The sequence below is a fragment of the Mobula birostris genome, chromosome 11 (genome assembly GCF_030028105.1).
Source record: "Mobula birostris isolate sMobBir1 chromosome 11, sMobBir1.hap1, whole genome shotgun sequence".
Taxonomy (NCBI): Eukaryota; Metazoa; Chordata; class Chondrichthyes; order Myliobatiformes; family Myliobatidae; genus Mobula; species Mobula birostris.
Genome location: NC_092380.1, coordinates 65303587 through 65319037, shown reverse-complemented (window position 1 = coordinate 65319037; position 15451 = coordinate 65303587). Strand labels below are relative to the sequence as shown.

The window sequence follows — 15451 nt, the reverse complement described above, 5'->3', positions numbered from 1 at the left end:
GCACAATGCTGTGGGCTGAAGGGCCTGTATCATGCTATACTTTTCGAACAACTCCATTCAAATGACTGGACTGCATTCCAGCTGAGGTAGACATGAATTGAGGAGCCAATTACAAAGGTTACAGGATGTTCTTGATTTACAGTACACAGTGAATTCAGGGACAAAGCAAGAGGTCAGAAGCACCAGTCTGACTTCCAGTGTATTCCATACTCCCATGCCACTGCAACGCATTGACATATGCTGTACTGTGTACAGTCAACATGTTCTCAGTATTTATTGAGCCACTTCAGCAGGATTAGAAGCAGTTTAAAAGTCTGAAATTTCAAGTTCTCACGTCAGGCTGGAGATGCAATGGTAGAATTATGCTGGTCAGGTTCTGACAGATGTGGCTTTCTCTCATGCACAATAAACACAAGATAACAGACTCAATAATTGAAACAGAAGACCTATAATTTTGAGAGATAGCCACAAATATTTTTGTGTATCAATTTTAACCCTGTAATCTAGCAACACACAACTATTTTTTAGGATGGATCGGATTTAGAAGCCAAAATTCTTCAAAATACCCCAAGAGAAAAGGTTTATTTTAAGCTTAAGTACCCAGAAATTGATGTTTTTAGTTAGGCTTTTGCTGCTCTACTCACTACAGACTGCTGCATCCTCAGTTTTCTAGTTACTGCCTCCAGATTAACCCACCTTCCTCAGCTATAATATTCCTTTCCATCCTTTATTGTGCCCCAGTGTAACACAGTGATAGTCTTGTGCCCACGAAAACTGTATTTTATTTCACAGCTATAGACTAGAGTTGGATCTGTAGCTGGATATTAATTTAGGCTAATAAGCTCAGACCAAGATTGATATGGTTCCAGGAACTCTTGCATATCTCAGCTCCCAGCTCCAGGACTAGTAGGGTATGGTGTTCAGCACTGAGTGAGCCCCAGGGACCTGGACATACAGTGGGAAATAGGAAGTAGGCAGTGGCAAGGGGTATTAATAGAAATTCAGTCTTGGGTCTTCAGCCATACCCTCCCACTCCCCATATATGGTTGCTCTTTTTAAACATTTGAGGTATTTCTGCAGTTTCCAGAAACAAGCTAACAGTACCAATGTAGCGAGTGCAAAAGTGGGCAGAAGGAAGAAAGCAAATGCAGGCCTGGCTGACCAATCCTGCTGGCCAGATATGCTACACCACAGCTGCATTAATTGAGCAACCACAAAGTTAATAGGATAGTAATCTTCATTCACACCAAATTCCAGTATTGTCATTAGTATGAGATTCACTATATACACACATACAAATTTCTTTACCATTTGCTTTACTAGAATACTAAAGTGAACTATCAACAGATACAATGCTGCCAGAGACAATTGCTAATCACCACTTCTCCAGCAGTCTGCACCTAATTGGCTGTCTATGGTATTAAGGACAAACCTACTGACAGTCCCATTTTATTATACTCATAACAAATGCTATTTTGAGATTTTAATTGTAGGAATCCAAATGACTGAAAACAGCACACCTGTTTCTAGGACAACTAAACAGAGAGCAATCAACTCATCCCAATCAAATTTCACCTGCCTCATTTTCAGTCACAAAACCTTACAAAAATAATCTGCCTATTTTGCACTGTGAAATATGATTTAAATAATACAATTATGGCCTACTTGTGAAGGTGCTTCAGTGCATTCAGCCTGATTTCCCATTTTCATTTTTTCTCTTATTTTTGCCTTAAAATCAACCAATTGTAACAGATCATTGCAAACTAAAGAACAAAATATTTTAAGTATATTCTGAATAATAAAAAAGGAACAACATACTCAGTACTACTGGAAGCTGCAAGTGCTGGAAATATTTGCTTCATTCTCTCACATCCTTTTGTTCTTTTGCTTTCCTACCTTTCTCTAGCTCTATTTATACTTCTCTTCATCTCTGATGAAGGCTTAATGACCCAAGATGTTTACAATATCTTTCTTTTCACAGATGTTACCAGGCCCCTTGAATATACACAGTATTTCAACTTTTTAAATTTTTGGAACTAGGGAAATTGCTACAGTATTTAATGTTTTTATCCAATGGTGTTCCCATAAAAGAGAGTGAAAGTGAAATTCTATTGCTGGGGAATATAGCCCTAAGGCCAGTAAAAATTGAAAATGGTTTAAAATCTCAAGATATGCTGAGATATTATTGAAATATAAACTCCTGAAGGTGATAAATTTCTACCTGGGGTACTGAAGAACTGTCTTGGATAATTACGAGCTCCCTTGTGGATATTCTTCAATTCAGTGAAGTCAGGCAAAATTCAGATTTGTGAAATAACAGGTGGCATTCTTTACAAACCCTGTTGAGAAACTTCTTAACAAATTGACCCAGAAATCTGGCAGTGGCAAACTTCCCACACTCACCTATACAGTGAGTTCAGCTTATCGTGCTTTTGGTTTAAGAGCATAAACATTCATATGTGTGGCCATACATACCAGAGCTGCCAATGTAACCATCAGAGTGAGTATCCAGTTTGCGATCTTCAAGATGCATGGCATTACACTGGAATGGAACAAGTTCCATGGCCATTCTGTGCTCATTTTGTTTAATACCTGCTCCCTTTTAAGTTGGCTGTTTCTGGTGTACCTGTATCACCCTACTTACTGAACTGCATATTTATAATCTCTGCAAAAACCATGCTGATTTTGAACAAAGTTCTCACTCTGGAGCCTCGTAATTCATGCTGTTGTGTATTTAATATTTCAGTAATATTTGAGTAATATTGTAAATATATTGTTTGATTAAGCATTCCTTGTTGTTTACATAATGCATTGCATGTTATCTGAAAGAGTACATAAATGGCATACATCATCATGCCACCATGTCATATGTACACACCTCACTTAAAAAAAAAGCAAGACTCGCATTCCCAGCTCCCTTGTTTTCCTTTTAATTACTTTCTGTTTTGGAGTTACAAAACATACATGACAGTGGTGAAAAGGAAGTTTTAAAAGAACCGGAGATTAAAGCGCAGTGAGACGTTCAAGTTCTTTTTAAAGAAGCAGCGCATCATGTGCTTCTTATAAAGGGATAGAACATGGTCAAGTTTTGTTAAAAAGGCAGAAAATGGACAAATTCATGGGTTTAAAACACCGCATACCAGGTGACAGTAATCATAAAAAAAAGAACAGAAATGGCTGACTAAATCAGAAATATTGACACGTTTGAAAACCCAACAGAAAACTGAATATTATAGTGATTCAGCAGAATTTCAAAGAAAATGATATAGCTAATGAGAAACATTTTTGCTGAGTGCATTGGGTTTAAAGGCAAAGAATTTGCTTCTAAGTTTAAGTGCTCCAACCAAATCAGATAAAGTGAGCTTTGCTGATAATGTGAAAGTAATGCAGGAACATTTAGAACCAAAAACATTGCTGTTTGCAAAATGCTTTAGGTTTCGTAAGCAGAATAAAAAGGAACGCGAGTCCATTTCAACTTACGTGCCTGAATCGAAGAAATTGTCTGAGCATTGTTGGGTCGATAATGGGCTTAATGATACACTGAGAGATCATTTACCTTGTGGAATCTTACAAGAAAGCATTCAAAAATGGCTCCTAACTGAAGCACAACTTACATTTAAAAGAGAAGCTGAAATAGCTGTATCAATGGAAACAGCAGATAGAGACACAATTGAATTACAGTCAGGAATGAAAGTGTGTGTGAACAATATTGCAACATCTAAACAGAAACTTGCCTGACTGAACAATTTGTTTTACCATTGTGGCAGGGGCTCATATACACCAAACCAATGCAAGTTTAAAGGCAAAACTTGCAGAAAATGCAACAAAGTAGGACACATACAAAAAGCATGTTAGGTAGACAAAAATAAATGGACTGCACAGGGAACAGAAGAGGATAAAAAGTCATGTTGCAGAATCAAAGAGAGCACTAATCTGCATACTGTTGATGAAAAATCTGATGATGATAATAATGACAGTGATACAGAACTAGGTAGCATTGACATTTACAATATGAAAACTAACAATAGACAAGCAACACTGGCTTAGTTGTTTTATTCCATAAAATGACTTTGAATGATACTTTGAAGATACTAAACCTAAGCCTGCAAATATCCAACTCAGAACTTATACTGGAGAAAAAAATAACTCCCATGGGAAGACATTCCTAACAGTGAAATACAACAATCACCAAGCCACATTGGGCTTGTATGTGGTAAAAACAGGAGGGCCAGCCCTGTGGGGACATGAGTGGCTGAGACAATTACAATTTGATTGGAGATCCATTCAACATTTACGTGCCACATCCCCTGTAATACAGTTAACTGAAAGTAATTTAACAAAGGTACTGAACAATACTAAAACTGTCTCCTTGCTGTACACATAAACTGTTGCCCAACACAGAGGCCAACCTTTGTCCCTCTGGTTGGAAAGCATACAGGACCAAAAAAGGACCATGTCACTCAGAGGAATTGTGAAAGTGCCGAAAGCAGTGGTTTAACTACAACCATTTTTGCAGGCAACATATTTAAGAAAACCTCTGACATGTTAGTCAGGCGGTTACTTGCGAAATGTGGCTTGGTTTTAAACTGGAAGTTAGTTCAAGGTGCTTCAAGAAAGTTGCAAGCATTCAGGTTATTGCATGAACTACAAGTGAGAGACAAAAAGCTGCTTGTAAAAGTAGATGCAAAGACCAACGCCCAGCTGGATAAATGGAAGGCCAAACCAAAAGGAGTCAATGGACATATGAAAACAGAGGATTCATCAGATGATGTTTTGGAAAAGGAAACCGAGAGCAACAGAAGGATTAATAAGAGAATACTCCAGTGAACTAAGTGCACCTTCCAAAGATCAAGATGCACATCCTAGAAAGAAGAAAAAGGAAAAGAAAGAGGAGGATGACATAAGTGCTATGGAAGTAATACAGGATAAATCAGACATAATTTCTCAAGAAATTAGCAAATTCAGAGATACTCACCAGATACTGGAAGAAGTAAAAATAGGGGACAGGCTCTCCTCCACAATCACTCTGAGCACCGGTGCCCCACAAGGCTGTGTACTCAGCCCCCTGCTGTACTCACTGTACACCCATGATTGTGTAGCCAAGTTTCCATCAAACTCAATATATAAGTTTGCTGATGACACAACAATTGTAGGCCGTATCTCAGGTAATGATGAGTTTGAGTACAGAGAGGAAATTAAGAACCTGGTGGCATGGTGCGAAGACAATAACCTATCCCTCAACGTCAGCAAGATGAAGGAATTGTTTGTTGACTTCAGAAGGAGTAGCGGACTGCACGACCCAATTTACATCGGTGGTGCACAAGTGGAACAGGTCAAAAGCTTTAAGTTCTTCGGGGTCAATATCACAAATGACCTGACTTGGTCCAACCAAACAGAGTTCACTGCCAAGAAGGCCCACCAGTACCTTTACTTCCTGAGAAAACTAAAGAAATTTGGCCCGTCCCCTAAAACCCTCACTAATTATTATAGATGCACCATAGAAAGCATTCTTCTAGGATGCATCACAACCTGGTATGGAAGTTGTCCTATCCAAGACCGAAAGAAGCTGCAGAAGATCGTGAACACGGCGCAGCACATCACACAAACCAATCTTCCGTCCGTGGACTCACTTTACACCGCACGCTGTCGGAGCAGTGCTGCCAGGATAATCAAGGACACGACCCACCCAACCAACACACTTTTCATCCCTCTTCCCTCTGGGAGAAGGCTCAGGAGCTTGAAGACTCATACGGCCAGATTTGGGAACAGCTTCTTTCCAACTGTGATTAGACTGCTGAACGGATCCTGACCCGGATCTGGGCTGTACCCTCCAAATATCTGCCTCTCCGTTTTTTTGTACTACCTTACTTTCCATTTTTCTATTTTCTATTTATGATTTATAATTTAAATTTTTAATATTTACTAATTTTTACTATTTTTAATATTCAATATTTGTAATCCAGGGAGCGGGAAGCACAGAAGCAAATATCGCTGTGATGATCGTACATACTAGTATCAATTGTTTGATGGCAATAAAGTAAAGTATAAGTATAAAGTATAAGAAAAGGGACAACAAGAAGTTGAAAAGGAGAGAAAAGATAGAAAGACCGTGAGCAAGACCATGATAAGGATTGTGAGAGAACCAAGGATAAGGATATGGAAGGGAGCTCAACCAAGAAAGGTATCGAGAGCAGGAAAAAGAGAGAAAAAAAGAAGCCAGGACCAAGAGAGTAGATCCAGATAAAAAAGCCAAGAAAAGGAGAAGAAAGGTATGTAGAGCTGCCACTTCCTGCAGTCCTAGAGTCAAATCTTACAACCACCATGGAGGACATCCCAGACCTGAGATTGTTTCACAGCCCCAAGTCTCACCTGCCAAACCGAGTAATCCGCCGTACAGGAAAGATGTTATCACACAAGAGTAAGAAAGCCTCCACAGCGATTAAATCTTTAGGCCTGAATGGGACAATTTAAAATTTACTATGCTGTGGATGTCTGTACATTAGTTGTATTATATAGTATACTGTGTATACAAGTTGAGATGCATTCTATATTGGGAGTTGGAATTTATAGCTAAGCAGGGAGGAGTATTGTGTATTTAATGTATCAGTAATATTTGCGTAATATTGTATATTTAAGTATTCTACTTAAACATACTTCTAATGACTGACAACATCAACGAGTTGCTTGCTGGCAGAAATAATGAAGGAACTGCACAACATGCTGCTGCCTGAGTCGATGGAGGCTTACAGTCAAATAGCAAGTGGCTGTCTTGGTCACTCTCCTTGTGATAGCAAGACCCCTTTGGTCATTGTTAATCTGATACGCCACAAGTTTCATTTGCTGACTTATTGGATGCAAACAGGGTTGAATGGAGGGGCCCTAGTCCTCGGTCGTAATGAGGATTAGGCCTGAAGCCAGGTACCTTGTTTGCAGCCGCCCAGAGTGACGGGCAAAACCATTGCGCTTCACCTGGAGTGATGTGCTACAGCATCCAAAATGGAGTTGCTGCCCTCCTAGAGTTTTGCTCGGCAGAAGACAAGCTCTGTTGTAGCTGACTGCAGACCTTTTAGAAGCATTTAATGGACCTGGGCCTTAACTGTGAGGTCACTTGCTTTTCCGCCACTAGAATAGAGGCCTCTGAGCCATCACACTCTACCAGGGGTGGCGTAATGCAGTTGTGGTGACTGAAGACTTAAAATGGACTGAGTGGTCTGGACTATACACATAAATATTTGTCTGGTTGTGTTTTTACTAACATTCTATATGTGCCTGTATATGTAAGGACTGGGCCTCATAGCCATGGAATCACCTAATGAGCTTTGGGGGCCAGTCGACAGATATAATTGGTGGGCTCGGCAGTCTGGGCTGTATATATACATGCATATTCTGTATCGTTGTATTTTACTGATATTCTATATAGGCTTGTTGTCTTGTATGCATCAAGCTGTGGCGTGCCGGGGGAGGAGGGGAGGTGATGAGGCAAGCCTCAGGATTCTTATCCCATGATTGTGACCTTGTGTGTGCTTACTGTATATGACTGTTGGTAATGTGTCTTTGCAACTTGACACCGTAGTAATACTGTCTTGTTTGGTTGTATTCATAAGTATTCATATATGGTTAAATAACAATTAAACTTGAATTGAATTGAAAATGTGGTTTGATTAAGCATTCTTTGTTGCTTGCATAATGCATTGTGTTATCTGTAAAAGTACGTAAATGGCATATGTTGTCATGCCACCATGAAATATGCACACGCCTTGCTTAAAATAAAAAAACAAAGTGAGACTCATATTCCTGGCTCCCTTGTTTTCCTTTCAATTAGTTGTTATGTTTTGGAGTTACAGCACACACTATTCCCTTTCTCACTCAGAGCTTTGGTTGGTATTCTTTCCTGTGAACACCATTCAACAGTATTTAAAGTTAGCTCCTACAAATCTCAGCAATGATACCACAGCTTCAAAATTCCCAAGTGGTCATCAATGCTGCTGACACACAAATAATTCTTTCTGCTGCACTTCATGAGTTCTGCTCCTCACATACTCATTGCTAATTTCTAATGTATTTGTGGACAATTATTTTTAATAACATATAGTGCCAGTATTAGAATGAAACACAACTCTCTCCAATTACATTGAGCATGAATATCCAGCATGCATGCAGGAGATATTCTACTGCAACATGATCAGTAGCATCCACTGTAGCCTCTTACAGTACAAGCAATAGACATTTTCAATGCTTCCCTTTCATCCCTTGCCATTCTCAGGACTGAGGCATTAAAAAGGCTATCGGGTTTCATTGATGTTGTCAAGGTAAAATTTAAAATCAACCATCTTGTGACAGAATTACTTGAACATAAATGGCAAGAAATTTGTTATGATTGTTTATTTGTAAGTGGAAAGTGCTTTCTGAAGAGAAGTAAAACCAGAGTAAATAATAATTTCTATAAATGATTTGGGAGAAAGCAAAGGAGAAAGGTATGGAAGTGTAAATGTTTATGACTAGTTCAGACAAAGATGCTTCCGTAGTGAATAGTGAAAGAACCAAATACACATATTTAGAGAACGTACGAAAGATGAAGGTTGATGTAAACAAAACTTCTATTATGCAGAGTGATTATGAACTCACTGCCTGCAGGACTGATAGAAACAGAATTAACTTGGGTATTAAAGAAGTATTTGGACAGGCACGAGTGAAAATAATTTGCAGGGAGAAGACTAGAAGAATGGGACTATTACTCTCTGGGGCTCAGTTTAATCTCACGTAAAGGACAGAATATTCAGCATTACAGCACTTCCCCGATATCAAACAGTGCAACATACAAGATTTTAGTGCTTAGGACAATGTTAAGGGATTTGAATTCACAGCATTACAAAATAATGAAAAGAAATTTGATATAAGCAAAGTCACATATCAGAAAGATACCAACTACAAGTATCTGTTGTACTTTACTGTTTTTTTTGGCAACCACACATCAAGTCACCTTCTCAATATAGAGAATAGAGGCCCCAGCTGAGAATATCAATTGTACTTACACTCTGGGTGTCCTGTGTACGGGTGCAACAAAGAAAAAATTTCAATCGTCGACTCCAACTACTGGCCTGTTCTTCCTCCAAACGATGGCTGTGATTCAGAAACATATATTTAGTCTTAACATTTAACTCGTCACGATAGATAGTTCAATTTTGAAAATGTCTTCCTAATTATAGTTCCTTACAATATAGGATGTGATTCGGCCCATTGAGTCAATGCCAGATCTCAGAGTAATTCCATCAAACCCATTCCATTTATTCCCCATAATCAATTTTCTAACACAGACAATAAATCCTCCCCTATCCCATTCTATTCCCCTACCATTCACATACCCTGTATCCTTGGGACAATTCACCTATCTTTATTTCTTTGGGATGTGGAAGTGGAGAGAAACTGGAGTACACAGGAGAAAGAAGAAGAAGAATAGCCCTTAACTCAGCAGTGGAGTTATCGGGGCACCGTCATGACCGTGTTTCTGTAGCAAGCTATTCTTGTTTTTACGAGACTGAATTGCTAGCTTGACGCTCAACCCGACTTGGATTCGAACTCGGGAAACTTCACTCCGGAGTCCGGTGCTGATATTATTGCGCCACCAAGCGGGATACACGGAAGAAACTTGCACAGTTATTACAGTATTTAGTCTTATCTTGGAAAATGGGCACAACACCACCCAACAATGAGAAGCTCACTGGAGACAACTGAAAGCCAAAGTAGCAACTTACCTTATTTCAAGTAATGAAATAGCCATATCATCCTGTGTTTTTTTTTTCATTTTAGGAAACTCACTACTAGTGCTAAGAATGAACAGGTAACTTAAAGTTTATCAATAACCTAAACCTAAGTCACTACCACCCAAATCACAATATGGACACTTGCGATTTTGGAAGAGTGATTATGAACTCACTGCCTGCAGGACTGTTTACAACTACCTGTCATTAAATCATAATCACTACAAATATGTTACCCTGATATGAATCCTAATTACCAATTTGTACAGCCAGAATCATGTCAGCACTGTTTATGGCAACAAAGATGAATCCAAAGAGTGGAGCTAATTCTGTATTGCAAAACATGTTTTTAATCCTCTGTTGGCACAAGGGAACAGCAGTGAATGCAGCTGCCTCATAGCTCCTGGAACTCAGGTTCGATTCTGACCTTGGCTGCTGTCTATGTGGAATTTGCACATTGTTCTATTACTGCAATTTAACTGGCTATTCTAGGTTTTTTTCCCTTTTAATTTTAGTTAATGTCAAAAAAAATTAAAGAATGGGGTGCTAGAGGAGTTGAAAGATATGTGGGAGAGAAGTTACTGGGGTACAGGAAAATAAGGAGGAAGAATGGGATGAATGGGAGCCATCATAGGGTATAACAAATAACATGTCAGTTTGTTAAAGAATTGGGAAGTTATGGAGAACATATTGTCATATTTTGAAAATATGAGAAATTACTGGCAACAATAATATCAGATTAATACAGACTGTCAGGCAACATTTGATTCTTCATGACAGCAACTGTTTTTGTTTCTGATTTCTACAACATCTGCAATATTTTACTTCAGTATTAGATTATTGCTGTCCACTGAATGCATGCTCCAGCAGGCACCTCTACTGCAATCCTAGTTTGCTTTCAAGACCACAGTAATGAACAAAATATGTGAATGCTCATATGTTTTCAGACAGTTATCCTTACTCCTTTAATGCCAACACAGAAAGTTTTGTGATTCTAAAGGTCCTCAGGACAGCATTCGGGACTGCATGTAATAACCACAGTATGCAAGGAGCCAGCTGCTTGATTGTTTTCAAGTTAGGCCTCTGGAGTTTTCTCAACAAATTTACAATATTTACTACGCTCTAATTGCAGCCATCTTTTTGAGAGGAGGAAGATGTCCTGAGGTGTGAACATTTTTGTCACCATGCTATTATAAGTTTCAGGGCACAAATTAATAATGCAGCACGATGATCATATTCAATTTCCTGCACCATCTAAAATAGATAATTGTCCCTCATCAGCATTACTTTCATTAATGTAACCCTGCCAAGTGAAAATATTTTAACTTCACAGAAAATAATGCAGAAATACACCAAACTAAGCAATCAAATTCAAAATGTACAGGAATACCTGAAGCCTGACTAGATAATTTCTTTTGTTAGCTTTTGGCTTCCTCTTCGCTAAGTTCCAATTTGCTATTTTGTGTACTTCGGGTTTTTGCTTGTGAAATCAAAGCGAATTATTTAAGGCAAACATAAATCTTAAATTATAATATATTCTGCTGCAACGCATCTGAATACCCTTGCCATCAAAGGTCGGTGGATTATTTTTAGATTGCTTCAGCTGGTGTCAGATCAATATCTGTGCAAGTTCCACTAATGGGCACATACATAATTTCAACTGCCACCACTTTAAGAAGGTGCTGACCTTAAACAAGGTCCTGTGTAACTGATCAAATGAATATCTATGATTTCATGGCCCATTTCAACAAGTGGGAATTCTAGAAACATCCTGGTCAATATTTCTTAACCATCAAACTACCAAAGACATTTAATGCTTTCTCTCAGAATCAGAGTCAGATATATTATCACTAACATATGACACTGAAATTTGTTGTTTTGCAGCAGTACAGTGCAATCCATAAATCTACTTCAGGTGACAATAACAATATATTAAAAAGTGCAAAAGGATAGCAAAGTAATAAAGTAGTGTTCGTGAACCATTAGAAATCTAATGGCAGAGGGGAAGGAGCCAATCGTTAAACTTTGAGAGTGCATCTTCAGGCTCTTTTACCTTCTTCTTAATGGTTAATGAGAAGACAGTATGTCTTGGATGGAAAGGGTCCTTCATGATGGATGCTGCCTACTTGATATCCTCGATGGTGCAGAGGCTAGTGCCATGATGTAGCTAGCTCAGTTGACAACCGTCTGTAGCTCTTTCTGATCCTGGGCATGCTGCCTTTGTTACAGTGATTATTGGGAGATTTACATTTAGCAAATGACCTTGGCTACCAGTCTTCACATCTGAATACATATTGAGAATTTAATTTGGAGTGCAGCTCTGAACAATGGGTTCCTAAAAGCCATGAATCCCAAACGAGACACTACTGATTAAAATCAATTTGGATGTCAATAGTGTGTGCGTGAATTGAGAGGTGTGAAGATTGTGGAGAAAGTATTGTCCATACATTGTAAATATGGGTTTGTCCTTTGATGTTTAGCACATAAAATATCGAGCCCCACGTTGGGCCGGTAGATCTTTTGAGCAAAAGCGTATGATACCTGCTGCATGTACCTTGTTTTGTTGAATACAGAAACTGCTTTGTATCTACCACTTCTTTTCTCCAGTAACGTTATTCACACAACAACAGCCTCTATATTAGACAGTGATGCAACCAGTTAAATCTCTTCAAACTCCTAATGAAATATAGCTGCTGATGTGACTTCTCCATAAAGGCATCATTATGTTCGGACCAGTATAGATCTGTTGAGATGTTGACACTCATGAACTTGAAGTTGCTCACCCTTTCCAATGCTGACCTCCTGATGAGGACTGCACTGTGCTCTCCCAATCTCACCTACCTGACGCCCACAGTCAATTCCTTAGTCTTGCTGACACAGAATGCAATGGCCCTTTCCATCCAAGACATACTCTCTTCTCGTTAACCATTAGGAAGAAGGTAAAGGAGCCTGAAGACACACTCTCAAAGTTTAATGATTGGCTTCTTCCCCTCTGCCATTAGATTTCTAACGGTTCATGAACACTACCTTATTACTTTGCTCTCTTTTTGCTTTTTTTTTAAATACATTCTTATTGTAATCTGCAATAATTTTTATGGATTGCACTGTACTGCTGCAAAACAGAGAGTGAACCCTTTCAAGGCAGCAGATCCAGATGGAGTACCTGGTAATGCTCTGAAAACCTGTGCCAACCAACTAACGGGAGTATTCAAGGACACTTTCAACTTCTCACTGCTACGGGAGGAAGTTCCCACTTGCTTCAAAAAGGCAACGATTATACCAGTGCCTCAGAAGAATAATGTGAGCTGCCTTAATTATCGCCCAGTAGCACTCACATCTACAGTGATGAAATGCTTTGAGAGGTTGGTTATGACTAGACTGAACACCTGCCTCAGCAAGGTCCTAGACCTATTGCAATTTGCCTATTGCCACAATAGGTCAACAGCACACGCAATCTCAATGGCTCTCCACACTGCTTTAGACCACCTGGCCAACACAAACACCTATGTCAGGATGCTGGTCATCGGCGAGAGCTCAGCATTTAATACCATCATTCCGACAAACCTGATTGAGAAGTTGCAGAATCTGGGCCTCTGTACCTCCTTCTGCAACCAGATCCTCAACTTCCTAACCAGAAATCACAATCTGTGCAGATTGGGTGACAGCATATCCTCCTCGCTGATGATCAACACTGGCACACATCAGGGGTGTGTGCTTAGCCCACTGCTCTACTCTGTATACACAGCTAGGCACAGCTCAAATACCATCTATAAATTTGCTGACGATACAACCATTGTTGGTAGAATCTCAAGTGGTGATGAGAGGGCGTATAGGAGTGACATATGCCAACTAGTGGAGTGGTGCCGCAGCAACAACCTGGCACTCATCAGTAAGATGAAAGAGCTGATGGTGGACATCAGGAAGGGTAAGATGAAGGAACACATACCAATCCTCATAGAGGGATCAGAAGTGGACAGGGTGAGCAGTTTCAAGTTCCTGGGTGTCAAGGTTTCTGAGGACCTAACCTGGTCCCAACATATCAACGTAGTTATAAAGGAGGCAAGACAGCAGCTATACTTCATTAGGAATTTGAAGAGGTTTGGCATGGCAAGAAATACACTCAGAAACATCTATAGATGTACCATGGAGAGCATTCTGACAGGCTGCATAACTGTCTGGTATGGAGTATGGGGGTGTGGGAAAGAAGCTGCAGAGGGTTGTAAATCTAGTCAGCTCCATCTTGGGTACTAGCCTACAAAGTACCCAGGACACCCCGCTACTTCAGGGAGCGGTGTCTCAGAAAGGCAGCGTCCATTATTAAGGTCCTCCAGCACCCAGGGCGTGCTCTCTTCTCACTGTTACCATCAGGTAGGAGGTACAGAAGCTTGACAGCACACACTCAGCAATTCAGGAACAGCTTCTTTCCCCTCTGCCATCCGATTCCTAAATGGGTATTGAACCTTTGGACACTATGTCACTTTTTTTAATATATAGTATTTCTGTTTTTTGCTCATTTTTAATCTATTCAATATACATACACTGTAATTGATTTACTTATTTATTATTAATTTTATTTTATATTTTTTTCTCTTCTCTAATATGTATTGCATTGAAAGCTGCTGCTAAGTTAACAAATTTCATGTCACATGCGGTGATAATAAACTGATTCTGATTCAATGAATCTGGGTGGAAGCTCCAGGGGCCGGAAGACAAACAGGGGAGTAGTCATGAAATCTCCAAATAATAATGGTAACGTAGGGGTAACGCAAACAAGAAAATAAAAGATGCTTGTAGCAAAAATAGAATAATCCTGGGTGATTTCAATTTACATATGGACAAACCAAACCAACAGTAATACTATACAGGAAGAATTTATGGAATGTGTACTGATTTACATTTTCAACTATTATGTGGAATAGTTAACTGGGAAACAAATTGTGTATTATACAATAAGGGCAGCATTAATAAGCTTGCATAATGTTCTTTCAGGAAAAGCAACCATAACTTGAGAGAATTCTTCTCTACAATGATAAGTGAAGTAATTCAATCAGGAAATCAGAAAACAGTTAACTTAAATCTGCTTAGTTTAGTATCAGTAGTGTGGTAACTTCTTGAGTCGAATGAATTATGCAATTAACAGAGCACTTGTAAAATATCAAATGAGTTTGACAAAGTCAATATGGACTTCTGGAAATCTTGTTTTATTTTTTTTGAGGATGTTACTGGTGGAAAAGATATGGAAAAACCACTGGATGTGTTCGACATGAATTTTCAGAAAGACTTCAATAAAGTCAAACATAAAAGGGTTAGCGTGTAAAAATAAAACACACAGTACTAGAAGTTATGCATTGGCATGATTGAAAGGAAACAGAGAGGATGCTTAGAACAAATACATATACAGAGCCTTGATAAAATAAGACCTGGAGTACTGTATGCAGTTTTGGTCTCCTTTCCTCAGGTCGAGATACTGTTGAAACAGTGCAACAAAGATTCATCATAGCTATTCCTGCAACAGCACGAATGCTATGCAGAGAACAATTAAGTCAATAACTTTTGCATTGACTGGATCTTCTAAGAATGCGTGGGGACCTCACTAAAACATAACATTCTGATGGGCTGGTTTCTTGCAAGAGATTCAGATGAAGTGGTGAAGATTTTTTTTACATTCCAAGAGTGGTGAACCTTTGGAATTT

At 39.1% G+C, this 15451-nt stretch overlaps 1 protein-coding gene across 2 annotated transcripts in view; it reads right to left on the bottom strand.

Moving 5' to 3' along the window:
- The window catches only part of dagla (diacylglycerol lipase, alpha), a 309507-nt gene that overhangs the window by 112495 nt on the left and 181561 nt on the right, over nt 1–15451 (bottom strand). For both annotated transcript variants that reach the window (XM_072272422.1, XM_072272424.1), the window contains one exon: nt 9033–9120. In XM_072272422.1, coding sequence (XP_072128523.1) covers nt 9033–9120 — 88 coding nt within the window. The remainder of the gene's footprint in view (nt 1–9032; nt 9121–15451) is intronic.